Raw genomic sequence first — 16650 nt, 5'->3', positions numbered from 1 at the left:
CGGAGCATAAAGGCGCTAAGATCGCCCTGCACAGTCGAAGCGATCTCTGCGTAGTCCGGAGCGTGGTCACTCCGAGCAGCTTGAAGTGATTCTGCCGAAGGAGTCGTGCTTTCTAAATTCAAATTTTTCATGTTTTTCGAGATATTAACAAACTTGAAGTTCAATAAAGGAGCTGTTCAACAGCTACTGATAGATTCAATATTTTTTGGCCAAATGAAAATGATTGAGATTTGCATGAATAAGTTTTAGGTTTCATTTTAGCTTTGATATTCGTATTATTGAAGAATTTGTTGGCTGATGAATTTGTATCCAAAATATTCTTTGAATTCCTCTACACTTTTTCTTATCCCAAGACATGGTGGAAGTGATGGATTGCATGCGTTCATTCGTTTGACTATACAGTGACAGACATGGTATGTTATACTATTCATGTATATAATGTAGATTAAATACTTGCAGTAAAGAAAAGTGACACATAATTTTGCATGATTTTCCTAATATAATAGAATTGATAAACCACATATTCTCTATACGATAAATATATTCGAAATTTATTTTCATTGGAAAGAAGATTACTTTTCTTCCTGATGGTTTAACTTAGTTTCCTTTTGAGAACTTTGAAAATTGAAAGAAAATGTTTTTGAGACATGTGAAATGGTAGTGAAAGGATGGTTAAATAGTTGAATATGGGTAGTTAAATGTGGGTAGGTAGTATTTTGAATATTGGTTAGTAAATGTGGATAGGTAGGTTTGGATAGTAGTTTGAATGTGGGTAGATACACGTTGTTAACTACAATGTGTGTAGTTGAAATGTACAAATGTTTCATTTGCTATTTGTTTTTTTCTCATTTTTTATTTTAATTAGAGAGAATATTTTTTTTTTGTTGGTGTTTTTTACTTATGAATTATTTTCTGTTTGTTCTGGATTTTGTAAAATCGTATTTTTTTTCGTTTATTTATATATGTAGAAGAGAAAGTTTGCATGAAAAGTAAAATTATATGTAATTGTTGATGTAAGTTTATGAAAATATTTATTGAATGAAATAATTAACGGTATAAATTAAAAAATTTGTTTAAAAGTTCATTTAAAAGCGAGGTAGTAGACTTTGTTGAATAATTACAAAATGAAAAATGTGAGTATATTGAACTTATGTTTTAAGATATGTAAAATTGAAGAGGAAACTATGTTTAAGTAATAGATAAATTGAAATATGTATTTAAAAAGGCTGTTTTTTATTCATAGTAAAATGATAGGATATAAGTGGTTAAACTGTTGAAGGTAGTACGTATCTTGTTGGGAATTATCATGTTACATAATTCTTTCTATGTGAAATCATTTAGATCAATGAAATTAATTCTTCCTTTATCATATGTTATAATTATTAAGTTTATAAAAAAAGAAAATACTTTATTGTAACATAGTGTTTTCTTGATGAATTAAATATTTATATTTTAAAGAAAGCAGAGGTGAATTTAGTTTTTTACAAGCATACAATTAAAAGAAAATGAATAAATTTATATATTTTTTTATTTTGTTAAATTATTTAGTTTTTTTAAATAAAAGAGAGAGTTTGCACAAAGAGTACAGTTATATAAACGATATAATTAATTACCAATTAACTATATAAATGAAACAGTTTGTTTAAAAGATTATTTAAAAGCTAGGTAAACTTTATTGGAACAAAGAAAAAAAGACATTAATTTAAAAAATTAGAAAATGGAAAATGCAAGTATATTGAACTTGTGTTTTGATTACATATTCGATTAAGCAAAATTGAGGAGGAGATAATATTTAACTAATAGATAAAGTAAAATATACGTATTTTACACAACTATTCTTTATCGATAGCAAAAGAAGTTTTATATATTAGTGTCAACCACGGGTCGAGTACAATTCTGTGATTTCACAGTATTTACGTTTTTAACAACAAAAACTAACCAAAATATCTAAAGCAACCTGTTCTATTTAGAAACCAAAATCATATAACTGAATCTAAGACTCATTATTCTACTGGAGATTTATAGATTATAGGTTGCTTGTAGAATCACAGAAGTGTCTACTGTTAGATTGTCTATTATCCCAAAACAAAACGAACGTGAGTTGAGGTTTTATCCAGAGCTAAGGGCATCAGCATCTTCAACGTGTTTATCAGTCTTCATTTTCTTCTTGGAACGAGTTTCGATTTTTTGGTCTCGAGTTTGAAAGAGAGCCCTCTTTGCATTTGGTGCAAGCACTTCGTCGGCGTTTGTAGAATCTTGATTATCTGTCATGCACATCTTCTCTTTACTTTTCGTAGATATTTAGTTTGAACTATCATCAGTTGTTACAAGAGAAGAATCAAATTCTATGATTGTACTTGAAAAATCAATGTCAGTTGTTGTTGAAGAGTTGAATATGAAGATAATTTCATATCGATATTCAGGTGGATTTTGGCTTCTTGGTGTTACTTTTAGGTAAAAAAGCTGATCTTCTTCGTTGTTAGTTCTTATGAGATCTTTTAGTTGTGTATCCACGTCCTGAAATATTAAAATTATACTCATTTAATATGATGAAGTAAATGCAAATAATTATTCCATTGCGCTTTGACCCAATAAAATTTTTTCTGCATACGAAATGAGAAATATATAGTAATAAGAAAGAGCGTAAATTTTTTTAGTATTGGTCAAAAAACATTAATAATATATATATATATATAATTAAACGTTTTTGAAATTACTCCTGAATGGACTCCCTATAAGTCAGTAATTGGCGTGAATTTATTTTCATTTGGAGGTGAAATTTTGGGTGGCGTCACTGCAATAAATGGCTTATCTTGGATTAATTTGTCAAGCTTTTCTTTGTTTGTTTCAATCTTGTATAAATAAAGCAAACCATGAAGTGTGAGATTTACTACCGATATTTATAAAGTTAGAAAAATAGAAGAAATTTGTTAGTTCTATTCGATAACCATTCTTTGTAATCTGTGACAGCTACAATTGCAGGATTAATGAAAAAAGTGTTGTTCACTTTTGTAGAGAGCGTAAGTCCTAAAAAAATAAAAAATTTCAATCATAAAGTTAGTGTTCATTTTACTTAAAATATAAATGTAAAGAAAATATTTTTTTTATTCTGTTTACCATTGTACGAAGAAACTTTTAAATTAGTCACCCAGATGATTGGTTTGCTTCCAATGTTATCTATTATAGTAACGCACTCATTTTCAACAAAAGTGTCCCACATCGTTAATATGATCGTCTGGAAAGACTTATCTATCAGCACAACATCTTGAAGACAGGCTTGTGTGCCAAATTGAGTTTGAATAATTCTTTTTTGACGAACTTCTATAACGACGCCTATAACACCTGCAAAAAAGAAGTTGTGTTGATATCATATTTTGTATATGATAAAATGAATATAAATAGAACGATTAAAAATTTTTAACTAAATTTATATTGGCTATAAGTTAATGTGTTTGTGATCATACTTATCTCTTCATTACTATCCATGTATCGTTCAAGTTTGTTGAATGCTGTGAGTTCATATCTCGAGAAGAGAAGGTTTAAATTATCCTCCTTAAGTTCTTCTATCTTTGTCTTTGCTGTTATGGTCCAAATTTTGTCTTCAAGCGAGCCTATGAACTCATTTCTGTTGTCTTTTACAGTTGCATTTGATAACATGTATGTTTTCCCTAGTGTTAGCTCATCTGCAAGGGCCGTAATATTTGTATCATAGATTATGACAGTAACTTTGTTACCCTGTTCAAATGTAAAAATGAGTTCTATATAAATATATTACGAAAACAAATATTTATAATAGAAATAAGACGATTCGTAAATATATATTTACCTCTAAATCCATTAAGAGAAGGTTTTGGTAGCGGCTAATGTTATTTCGAGCAGTTTTAGGTGCTTGTTTTTCTGCAACTATGATTTTTGCAGTCCAATTCTTCTCAAAAGTGGAAATCTGTGGGATAAGTTTATAAAATGCGGCCACTCTTGATATCCTATGATTATGTGAAGAAGAAATTATTACACAAATAGTTACAGTTGTTAATATTACGTTAAATTTATCGTAAAAAAATGATATCAAATTTTTAATTCTAAAAGTTTTTTATGAAATAATCTAATGTTCTTCTTTTGGATTAATAAAAGATAATTATAGTAAAACGATAGTAACATGTAAAACTTACCAATAAGAAAACAAAAACGAAAACGGAGTTTTTAAACTTTTGCAGTTGTAGTTGAAGAGTATGATGTTTACGATACTGTTGTAGAATTTTGATGCTGAAGGGAAAAGTAAAAGTAACATAAAATTATTTAGTCGAAAGCATATATTAATAGATAGAACATGAGTAGAAGAATCTTTGTTTTAATATCCAATCATACACTTGGTCTGTAAAATATCTTTTTGTATGGATGAGAATTAAAGTGAAAGAAAAAGTTAATGATGGTTTATATGAAAAAGTTTTGCGTGGAAAGTTGGCACTATTTTTTTTCATTTGTATAATATGTATTTCACATGTATATATATATGTAATTGATGATGGTTTATACGTTTAAAAGTTGTGCGTGGAAAGTAACGTACTATTTTTTGTCATTTGTAAAATATCTATTTCATGTAGATAGATACTTAGAATTGAAAAGGCTTTTATAAAAAGTTGGTAGGTTTCTGTGTTAGTTTTTTACTGGTTCACGTGTTGATTTTGAAAAATATTACTTTATAATTTGCTAAAATTTAATATATTATGTTAGATTTACAAATTGGAAGAAGGATTGTTAATCCATATGTTTCAAATACGAGTGCTTCATGCATAATACATTTAGTAAGTAACTTTATTTATTAAGTAATTTTATCTATTCACGAATTTGTGGGGAGCTTAACTTATATTATCATAGGTGTTATCAGGTTAAATGTTACTATCGTTGTTGTTTGTCTTTTTTTCTTTATTTTCTGTTGGATTTATGTATTTTGAAAAACTATTGTGTTCACTTATTACATTAGTAAGAAGAAAATTCAATTTATGGTCGAAAAATGTATGAATTGTATGAAAAACATTAGTTTTTAATTAAGTGAAAGAGTAAATAGAAAACTTCGAATCCAGGACATTGGAAAATATAATAAAGGATACTAAGGTTGAACCATCATTTATTATAAACAAAAATTTGTATTTCAGGTACTTGAATACATCACCATGGATGTACTTCCCCTTAGTTTCCTCTTCATCATCAGCTAACTTCTCATTGTCGGTTTACCTTACCACAAAAAAGACGATAAATAGATTAGATATAGGACGTCCAATGTTCATGCATTAATTGCCATAATGCATTCATTTAGGAAGGACCACAGTTAAAATAACATAGACAAAATGATGCAAAAAGTCAAAAAGTACATATTTGATATAATTGACTGAATTTCTTATCTAAAGTTATATTAACTGAAGACATGAACGAATGAAGATAGCAGATCTTATCCCTTGTTTGCGACAACATCAAGCATGACATGAAGATTATATGAAACGTAAAGTAGTCCAAACTATTATAGAAAAGAGTTAGAAGATATTTAGAAAATTTATATGTATGGTTTAATATCTATTGCAATAATCAACTTCTTATTTGTCAAAGAATATAAGTCATTTCTAACCTGAAGAAACCTAGAAAGGTAAAAAAAATGTCAATGCCGAATTAGATATAATAGTGACAAGGCAAGGCGAAAAATAGCCAAATTGATCTTCAAACATACTGAACCAGCGATCACTAAATTTCACTAATACTGTGTCTAATATTCTACAAATAATAAATTGAAATTACATAATATTTCAAAGAGAAATGCCGTACGCGAATTATACTTACAAATGTTTCAATTCCTATAAATTATTTTGAATTAATTTCAACAATTCAAAAGAAGAAGAGAAATTAGGGCTAGCTAATGTTTTTTTTTTTTTTTAAGATGGAATTATGAATTAAAGTTTTCGGTAGCAGATTGTCTTTGGCTAGAGAAGAATATATATCGTATAAAAAAAATTATTAGACCCTTAGTATAAGAATTACTTTGCCAGATGGATTTGGAGATACGATGGAAAACACTTAAAATGCTTCCTAGATGAACAGTAGACGTAAGATTCCATTTTTTAAAAGAGTAGGAATGTAAAGAATAAGCATCTTGAAAATTTATCTTTTCATATGTTCATCATTCGATTAATAAAAATTGAAAATATCATATACTAAGAAACATAACAATATAGCATAATGCAAGGAAACATATCATCATATAATTCAATCTAAATTCCATCTTTGCATATTTATCAGCATTGAAAGTGAATATATTTTCGACCATATAAGATTAATCGTCTTTAGATATAGGATGACTGTAATCCTACTCTGAAAAAATAACATTGTTGGTTAGAATTTAGATTAATAATAAAATTAGTAAAAAAATTTTTATTAAGTTTCCCATAAAGTCAATTCATGCATTGATAAAGAAATATGTAATGTATATATAATAAAAATAGTTGCTCACAAAATTTTTTGTTCACCGAACAAAGTTAAATGATTAAATAGGAAAGCGTTAATGTACACACACCAGTTTTGTATATTCTATCAAGAAGAATAATGTTAAATTCACTCAAATATTTCCTAACGTTGCACGAAGTAAAGGGAAAGCATAAAATGTTCATTAAATTCTAAAAGAGCATCAAACCATCTCTATGTAAAACTTAATTAGAACAAGGAATATTATTGGACTATCGAAATTAAAAGAAACTGATGTATTATTGATCTTATTGTATAAAATCAATAGAATTCAAATATATAACATTAGCATATTTTTAGTTCAAGATGATTTGTTGAAATTGAACATTTCATGATTCACTTGCATAAATGAGATTTATTAACCAATTGAAATATAGTTTAAACAAAAGGGAAAAATATAAAATATGATTAGAATGTAACGTACCAAATAGGTCATGACATTGCCAAGAGTTGGGTTTTATGGTCAAATTTATGAAAACACCTTGCCCTATAACTACCACAAGCATTGCATGGCTCTGATTTATCTGAGCTTCAGTAGTAAGCTTCTGTACCAAGTTCTCACCTATTTTCATATTCCCAAATTTTACAATTTGATTTCCAAGCTGTAAGCCATCTGCTGCTGCTGAAGATCCTTTTGTAATTTCATCAACCATTGCGAAAGGTCTGCTAGAGCGAACAACTACCCCCATGTCCATACTATTATTACCTCCAGCAACAGGATTGCTAAAAGACGTAGGTGTGCTTAAATTAACACCATGTTGAGCATTTAATCCTGCAACCACACCTAGAGAAATTAAGATAATGCTTTAAGTAGCTTGCATAAAGTAGTGTATTAGACTAATTCATTATAAAAGCAAAAAATCAAATTATAAATAGCTGATGACAAAGTCATAAATCGTATTTTACACATCATTTGTAAGCAATTAAAGTGCAATTCCATTAGTGTACAAGTGGAACCAACAAGAAGCAGAAGCAGCAAAATGATTTCAATAAACCATGAGCTTCAAAAGGAAAATCAAGCATTAGTCTCCCTATTGATAGAATTACAGTAGCATAAAATTGTCCAAGAATCAGAACGTATGATGCACAAAGGGCAGACAAATTATATTTAAGACTTAAATTTAGGGAACTTATAATATTCATAGAGAAACTAATTTTTAACAAATCTATCTCACAAACTAATTGACATCAATTAGATTATTAAAAGAAAATCAAAAGGATTAGAAATCCAGTTGAATCAATCAAGATTTAGAACACCATAACAAATCAACATAATTGAATTAAATCCTCATCAACAACTCAAAAGGTTTCCGAAAACTAAACTAAAAAAGAAAATTATTGGCTACAACGTTCTTCCTCTTCTTTTTCGTTATTAATATGTGCTTCTTTATCAAATAAGTTTGACAGCCTTCGATTCTTCTGCCATTTACTATAGTGACCATTGTCGTCCTATACTCTTCATTATCACCTTCCTCCGCTAACTCGAAAAGAAAAAAAGAAGAAGAAGAAGAGTTAGGCCCTTACCGTAAACAAAAGTTGAATAATAGAAAAAGCCTCCTTCTTCCATTGCCAAGAATATAGACAGTGTATTTCAAGTGTACTTCAAATGGATCTCTCCTTTAGTCGTTGGGTTACAAAATCTGAAAGTTTGAGAACAATGGCAAGAGTTTTGAGAAAGCAAGCTAGAGTTTTGCTTAGGGTTAAGAAAGGAGATTCTGTTTCATTTATTCAAAAAAATGTGAACTGTAGAAAAAACGGTTGTGGAACAGTGGGTGTAAACGACTGTGATATAAATGAACAGTAATATAAACCCCCTCTTTTAAGAGGTAGTAGAAATAGTATTAATTACATATATTTTAAATGTGAAAGACTATAAAATATAGGAGGGGAAACAACTTGAAGTTGATAATAAGGGAATCTGAAATTGAGTTTCCATAAAATCCATAATTATACTAATTTTTTTTTTTTGACAAAGTTGAACATTGTAATAATTGGCATAAGAGCACATTTTAACTTATGGAAGAATAATTATGTGACAATGTGAAACTCTTAAGGTAAATATATTCTAAAAATAGAGAAATTACTTTTTATTTTGAAACTTTACTAAAGTAAATTAGTTATCAATCTGGCAAACTATTAAACTAACACTAAAAAATTTGAATCATACCTTTTGCAAACGCAGGTTGTAATTGAAGCTGTCATTAGTGATTCCATTGTACAAATGTAACAAAGAATTAAAAAGAACTTTTCATTCCCAATAATGAAACCTGTGAAATTTTTTTATAGCAAATGCAAAGAATAAAAAAAATAGTAACGATATAATTTTTCATGTATTTAAAATTGAGGAAACTATTGTACGAGAACATATTATAAAAATTTCTCGAAGAAAAAAATATACCTATTCAAACATTTTAGGTATATGAATGTATAAATGAAAGAATTTCCTTGTACACAACATTTTTAGTACATGTATTATTTGAGTTGTCCATGTTTGATGGTTTCAATAAAACTTTTAGAGATGTGCTCGTTGTTGCTCTTGATAATGCTACATATAGCTGACCATGGCAGAAAACTGGTTCTGGAAGATATACACCGACAAAATTAAGTGTTTGACCTTGTGCTTTATTTATTGTCATTGCAAAACACGGTCTAATTGGAAATTGAGTTCTCTTAAATTGAATTGAGCAAAATTAAGTGTTTGACCTTGTGCTTTATTTATTGTCATTGCAAAACACGGTCTAATTGAAAATTGAGTTCTCTTAAATTGAATTGAGTTTCGATCAATTTGAAGAGGTATAAAAGGGATCCTTGGTAAGAAAGCGTATTTCCCACAATACTCACCAATTGTAATTTCAACAAGAATTACGTTTTTCTCAAATTTTCGACAAGTAAGGCGTGTTCCATTGCATAATCCTTCGGAAGGATTAATATTCCGTAATAACATTACAGGACAATTTACCTTAAGTTTCAATTCATGCGGTGGAATACCATTTGGTGTCAAAGTATTCAAGAAATCTTCTTGCAAGCTTTGTTCCGATTTGTCAGTTGCTTCATTAAAACTATAGTATGTGGAAAAATCACCGGGAATTTGTTCGAGTAAAATCTTGTTAATATAATCAACACATTCATTCGTAGGTGTAAGAATAACTCTATTTATCATATTATGTAAATTGTCAACATATGCCTGTATATTTGGAAAAACATGATGTATCAAAATTTTTAAAGATGTGTTTTCATCTTCAAATGGTAGAATTATACTATTCGAAAGCATAATGCACTTACAAGTACGTTCTTCTTCTGTTCCATTTCCAATTCTGAGTAAGTAAGTGCAGAACATAGGATCTGATTTTGCCCTCATATTCTCAACCAATGGTAAACGTAAATAGGAAGGCCATAGGTCTGAAAAGACCAAGCTAGCTTTCATTACATCATCTTTTTTCCCTCTCGATACCACTGGAAGAACTTGTCGAAAATCTCCTCAAAAAACTATCACTTTCCCACCGAAAGGCAAGTTACAATCAGTAATATCTCTAAACATTCTGTCTACAGCTTCAATAGCGCAACGATTTACCATAGGCGCTTCATCCCAAATTATTAACCTAGACATTTTCAACATTATTCCTAAAGCTGATTGCTTGCTAACAGAACAATTCACTTCATCAATTGTTTCTAAAGGAATTTTAAATCTTAAATGAGCTGTGCGACCTCCAGGTAACAGAGACGCAGCTACTCCAAAGGACGCTGTTGTCAAAGCAATGAAATGTTGACCTCTTACAGCTGTTAGAAGTGCTTTGTATAAAAAAGTCTTCCCCGTTCCCCCTGGACCATCAATGAAGAAAGTACCACTTGAGTCATTTTTTACTTTTTCCATAACTTTATCATATGCAAATCGTTGTTCTTTATTGAATTTCTCTACACAATTAAAGCCTCGTTGAATATTAAAATTCATTGTTTCCTCTGCAATCATTCTTGCCAATCTTTGAGTCTCATCTATATTTACAAAGAATGAAACTATTCCATAATCATTTACATTTTTTCCTGACGATTCTAATATAGAATTGATGTCTTCCAAAGCTTGTATTTCAGCATCTTTAACACATATGTTTCGATGTACATAATCATCAATCATATAGGCTTTATATCTATCCCACAATAACTTTGGATGATTAGGGTTGCAAAGTGTAAGAAGTTTAGCAAAAAGACGTTTTAAAGAACTGGGCATTTTGTAAATAATGGCTTCAGATAGACATTCTTCACAATGATTGTCTCCTTTTAACAAACCATGTAAAAGTACTGCTTCTCGATATGTATTGACTGTTACTCCATTTAAAGTTTTAAAACTGTCATATGATGTTGGACCTTTAATATGATTCAAAAGAACACGAAGGAAATATTGTTCTCCTTCGGATGGATTAACTGTCACGATTCGCCCTAGAACAATGTGTTGTTTTCTGGGAGTCCAAGTTTTTCCAGTTGCATTCCACACAAAATGTGTTGGAAAATCTCGATACAATAGCGTTCGAGCAAATTCATTTACTTCATTCATCTGAAAAAATTCAGTTAGCATTGTTCTTCTTGTATACTCATTTCCAATAATAACAGATAAATCATCTTTACTATTATAAGTTACGTGCTGATGATCTTTAATATGAAGTTGTAAAGCGTAAACAGTAGGATAAATTTCTGACAAATTAAAAGAAAAAATTTTCCACATAGTTTCAGGTGGAGATATCCATCTAGCTGATTGATAAGCAAAAATTTCATCAATTTCCTTATCTGTTTCATTTCTGCCTACAAAACAATTAATACGATCATGTCCTTTATACACATATTTGTACAAATATTTTACTACTTTAATAGAAGAACATACTTCAACGTTAATATGACAGTCAAATTTTGTACTTAAATAAGGATTATATGGTACAACCCACCGATTATCTAACATTTGGCCTCTTACTTTAATAGAAATATCATTACCACGACGTCTATACAAGGGATATGAATTATCACCAAATATAGTACTGTTACAATAATCTTTAGGATATTTATTTTTACAACCACTACTTGACAACATACATACGTTTTTTGGATTAAGGTTTCCACAAGGGCCATGCATATTGTGTTTTACAATTACAGAATGAAGATGCAAGTATTTATTCTTATCGGGAATTTCACATGACACTATCATATCAACTTGTTCAGCACAACAAATTTTATGGGCAGAATTGAAAATCAACAATAAATGGGCATGAGGGAGCCCTCTTTTTTGAAATTCAATCATGTATCTATGAGCAACAACTGAACCAAAAATATTTTCTTTGTATGAATCGTTCTTTAACTCTTCCAATTTTGCTCTAAATATACGTGCAATTAAATCTGGCCGATTTTGAATTTCGTCATTGTGTTTGAGTTCTTGCATAATTTCTGGCCAATTTGGATTACATGTTATAGTTAGAAATATATCTGGTTTTTCATAACGTTGGACGATAGACATTGCATCTAAATATCTTTTAAGCATATCTCTATGCCCACATGTGAAAGTTTGTGGTAGAACAATCTTCTTTCCAATTTTTGACCCTCTTGTTTCCCCATTTTGAACACTATCCACAATACCTTGATAAAGTTCAGCACAAATTTGTTTCTGATTGCTACGAAAATAGTCTAATCTGGTAGTTTCAATTTTAACATACATATCTACAACATATTGTTGAAAAAGTCTACCAGTATGAAGCAACTCAGACTTACCAGAAGGCCTAATTTGTAACTTGTAAGAATAGTATTCGCGGCAAGAAACCTGTGATCGTTTCCTCATTCCATTGAATACTGCATAAGGATAAAAAAAATGCATCTTACACCCATTTGGAACATTTAATTTATATGAATTAGTAAACATATAAAAAAGTTTAATAGCAAACCTTGAGCCTCTTTTGCAATGATTTCAGTTGTAAAATTTACTGTGCTAGGAAAAGCTACGCAATCGGGTAAATTCTGAGTTTCAAAATATGTTTTTTTGTATCTCTGAATACCTTCATGCCAACCAGGTTCTCCAAATGGGAAAAGTAAAGGGTATTGCAAAGGATCATAACAACCATAATAATAGTGAACCTTATGTGAATCACCAGAATGACCATATATAGTAATATCACGAACACGAATATTTGCATTGTCATCATCCTCAACCCATACAGCGGCTACTTGAGATGCTGAAGGAGTATTGAAGACTCTTTAATCAAGTCCAGGATCGCATCTTATTTGTATTCGATGGTCGTGCAAATTGGTCATATTACTTAAAGACCTAAAGAATCTACTATACGGATTTACTTTCAAAATTTCAATCAAAATGATCAAATTAGATTCAACAAAATTTTCTGAAATTTTCATACGATTTTCAACTTCGTTATTCGTATCATAAAAATATAATTGCATATAAGAAGGCTAATTATTTTTCGGCAGAATTTGATTTACATAATGATATACTTGTCCCTGAATTCTGAATGTGTAAATACCTTTATATGCTTTAAAAAGGTCTGTATCGCACTTTACACCAAATGAAGTGAATGCAAAATGGTTATTATATCCACGTGAAATTTTCTTAAACTCCATGCATTCAGGTTCTTTAGAAGTAAATAAATTATACAATTCAGTTGGCGTATCAGGCATATAAAGTTTAACTTTTCCATCAGAGCAACAGAACCCTTTAGTTTCTCTATAAAATTTTCGCTCACCACAATGTTCACAATAGTTCCATGTCGGTAATACATATGCATTAGTAGGTATGTTTAATATGTTAGAAATCTCTTGTACTTTAGAATGAACAATATTAGTACGTGCTTGATTTGAAGTAGAAGCTTGAAAATTAGGATGCAACTTGAAATTATTTATTCTTTTACGACGATCAACGCGTGGACTTTGAATTCGATTCCTCCTATTCGCCTGTCTTTGGTTTTGTTGTTAGCGAATAAAAGCAGTATACGATTCAGTTGCATTTTGAGAAGTACTATCAATGTTCGAAGAATCCATGGGGAAAAGATCTTCACCTCTACTTTAACGAAAGCAAAGAATTTTCATTTTAGTGAATGAAATAATTAAAAAATTAATAATACTACTAAGTTTCCACAATAGGAAAAATATTCGATAGAAACAAGTGAACCAAACTCTCACAACATTAAAAACATGCATAAAGCTGAAGTTTAATAAAAAAATTGTTTACTTCAAAGCAATAGCAATAAATATAAACATTGTTGACTGAACTATTGATGAAATAAAATTTTAATAAGACTTATATGGTGTAAAAGCAGGAATAAAAGATTAACATTTTTATATGATTCTTGTAAAATTAATAGTTTTTTAAAAAAAAAAACATAAATACTATTGTAATATTGTAAAAGTTTTTGCTATACTACTACCGAAGAGTAAGAAAATAAAGACTTCTAAAAAGAAAATATTTTTCATCTATAAATTTAGTGGTTTTGCTTCCACCCAACCAACCTACATATGCAATCTATTTCTAAAGTTATAATGTAAGTAATTTATCAACAATCATAAACTTAATAAATTCATAAGTGGACGACTGGAAATGCACAAAAGAATTCGGGCAGCAAGTAATAAAAGATTTCCATCTATGAATTTCTGCCTTAATAAGCTCTAACAAAGTATCTTTTTCAATGAAAAAGTATGGTACTCTAGCTTCTCTCTTGGAACATTCGAAATTCTAATTCAAAACAACCTACAGAATAAATTTCCCTATAAATACACTTCCATTATAACTATTTAACTTAGACAAGACTTCTATCTACCACGGTCATCTATCAATTTATAAAAAATCAAGGCATGGCACTAAATACTAAACGGCGCCTTCAATTCAAAATTTATTCATCTTTAAAGTTAATATAAATCTACATGTCCCCAACACATATATTTTAAAGAATTTTTAAAGTTCATACAAAGTTAGGCGTTTTCAACTTAAATAATTTTCATATTAGATAAGAATAAGAAAAAAATATCTCTAGTCTACATACTAAAGGAAGAAACTGGTTACGTGTGAAATTGTGCCAAACATAAACAATAACTTGGGCAATCTCCTCTCTTATAGTAAAGGCAGGTACTATTTTATTATTATATACTAATTAAATAAAATATATTCTATACGAAGAAAAGTAATCCCCTCTCCTCACACACGTAAACATGTATGTATGTAAATGTGTATGTACACATCTATATAATTTTCACCCTCTATTAACATTTTTTTTTTGCGTTCAGTGCAATTTCATTTTCTTCTACAGTGAATGAAAAATGGAGTGAAATAGTGATTTGAAATTGTTGAAGTTGGCTATGAATGATGATAGTTGATTCCTCACCAGCTTCGAAACTGCGAAAATTCATGACCTTCAACCTCATGAACCATGAATATGTAAACGTAGATATATTTTCATGCATGTACAGAAACGAGAACATACCTTATATGGAGCTAAAGGAAGACGAACCCAGCTAGATTTTCATCTACAAACAAAGGAAAACTACGTACCTTAAATAAATAGTAAGAAAATAAAAAAAGAAATACACAAAAAAGAAAAATTATAAGAAGAACATATCCAAAATAATTGTTGCAACTTCTAGAATTTTCTTCTCCACTATTGATGACGAGAAAATACGAATTTGGCTAAAGGCAAAAGCGAATAATGGTAGAAGGACGACCTTTTTTTTTTTTTTAGAGAAAACAAGATTTTGGGGAGAATTCGTTCTGCAAAACAATGGCTAGAATTTAGAAAGAGAAGGATTGAATTGATAGAGGAGTATTGTGCGAAATTTATGTGGTAAGAAAAAAAAATAAACAGCACACGACATTTTACTTCAAATGTGGGTCCCATTCATTAATGTTTGGACAACTATATTTTTTAATTCCCATATTACCCTTAACATTAATATAGGTATGGAAATTAGTGTGTAGTTAGAAAGTGAAGGGTAATTGTGCCAAATTGTTTAATAAATAGAGGGTATAATGTTACTTTTGATATCTCAATTATGTGGGAAAAAGGACAATCATCTAATAACTTTGCTATATACCTCGGGAATGCACGTTTTCAAATTTCAAGAAGTCAAGAAAATCAACTACACTTCAATAAGTCGAAAAAATCAACTACATTAATTATTCCTCACGAGAGGAGGTGGATGTGAGACAATACAAAAGCAAGAAGACGCAGACTATGCGGTCTCAAAAAGAAAACGTGGCTCATTTTGGGGACCAACCAACTGTAGCAAAACCAGATATGTAAATCGAGCAAGTGTGAAAACCAGTGTGACATGAATGAATAGTAAAGAAAGCCTCTCTTTTAAGAGAGTAAAGAAATATTCTCATTTTTGATGAATTTTGGTGATATTAGTTATCTTAATCACTTTGAGCATGCAAACACCTAGAACCACGGCTTCTTGTAGCAATCTTGGTGCGGGGACTTCCCCGCATGGAATTGGTGTGGTGCGGGACATCCCTGCACGGAATTGGTGTGGACTCTGCACGACCGCGTGCGAGATTCCCATAAAATTATAAATTATCTTTTACTTATATCCCCACAATTTTAAATCTAATTTTTACTAATTGTCAGAGAAAATTCATGCCAAAAAATTTAATTCAAACTTCAAAAGCATGTTAAGATTATGACAAGAAAACTAAAATCTCTACATCACGCTAATAAAGACACATTAAATACAATAATCGTACAACGCACGTGGCATCGACTAGTATAATAACAAATGTGTAAGTATTTCTATTTTCCTACAAAATGTGTGTGTGTGTGTGTGTGTGTGTTTTTTTTCCTTCTTCACCAAAGGCACTAACTAAAATAATGTGCTCAAAATGTACACTTGTAAAATATGATATACAAATTGTAAATCCACCCAACATGTTGGGTGTTTGTTGTATATTTCTCTTATAAATAAGCTATGTGTTTGAACTCTTTCTTTCTTTATTTAGTTGTTTATTATTATTCTATATTTTGCTATAGTATTTTAGATTATTATATTCATGCAAATTTATTGAAGCAGCATTAATTTAGTACTAACCTTTTGAAATTTTCATTTTTAGCTCGAGTATAGATCTATTGACTTTTACATTTTAGGAATGAAAGCACATCAATTTCAAATGAATGG

The 16650-nt window shown here is 29.8% G+C and overlaps 2 protein-coding genes and 1 long non-coding RNA gene across 3 annotated transcripts; all 3 read right to left on the bottom strand.

Annotated features, from left to right (window-relative positions):
* Nucleotides 1-8109: 8109 nt before the first annotated feature.
* On the bottom strand, nucleotides 8110-9931 carry LOC111398366. The gene is made up of 2 exons (XM_023025280.1): nucleotides 9349-9931; nucleotides 8110-8222 (listed from the first exon to the last, which is right to left on the bottom strand). Exons 1-2 carry the CDS (start codon nucleotides 9929-9931, stop codon nucleotides 8110-8112), a joined length of 696 nt encoding a protein of 231 aa, XP_022881048.1.
* A 54-nt stretch (nucleotides 9932-9985) lies between these two features.
* Nucleotides 9986-12355, bottom strand: LOC111398365. The gene is made up of 2 exons (XM_023025279.1): nucleotides 11317-12355; nucleotides 9986-11190 (listed from the first exon to the last, which is right to left on the bottom strand). Exons 1-2 carry the CDS (start codon nucleotides 12353-12355, stop codon nucleotides 9986-9988), a joined length of 2244 nt encoding a protein of 747 aa, XP_022881047.1.
* Nucleotides 12356-12365: 10 nt separating this feature from the next.
* On the bottom strand, nucleotides 12366-15012 carry LOC111398994. Its single transcript, XR_002703495.1, has 2 exons — nucleotides 14964-15012; nucleotides 12366-13546 (listed from the first exon to the last, which is right to left on the bottom strand). It is a non-coding gene; the product is annotated as an uncharacterized LOC111398994 (long non-coding RNA).
* Between the last annotated feature and the right edge of the window lie 1638 nt (nucleotides 15013-16650).

The sequence above is a fragment of the Olea europaea genome, chromosome 8 (assembly GCF_002742605.1).
Source record: "Olea europaea var. sylvestris chromosome 8, O_europaea_v1, whole genome shotgun sequence".
Lineage (NCBI taxonomy): Eukaryota > Viridiplantae > Streptophyta > Magnoliopsida > Lamiales > Oleaceae > Olea > Olea europaea.
The sequence above is the reverse complement of the archived record's forward strand: the minus strand, read 5'-3'. Positions and strand labels throughout refer to the sequence as shown.

Bases quoted from the DNA above. Each gene is read 5' to 3' on its own strand.
- LOC111398366 (XM_023025280.1), bottom strand. From the start codon at position 9,931: ATGAAAGCTAGCTTGGTCTTTTCAGACCTATGGCCTTCCTATTTACGT. The intron at 8,223-9,348 runs GTGAGTATTGTG...TAAATGAAACAG, and splicing joins TCTTGTTGAAATTACAATTG to AATCTCCTTTCTTAACCCTA.
- LOC111398365 (XM_023025279.1), bottom strand. From the start codon at position 12,355: ATGCATTTTTTTTATCCTTATGCAGTATTCAATGGAATGAGGAAACGA. The intron at 11,191-11,316 runs GTATTAATTGTT...TTAATTTGTCAG, and splicing joins TGTGTATAAAGGACATGATC to AAATTTATCCTACTGTTTAC.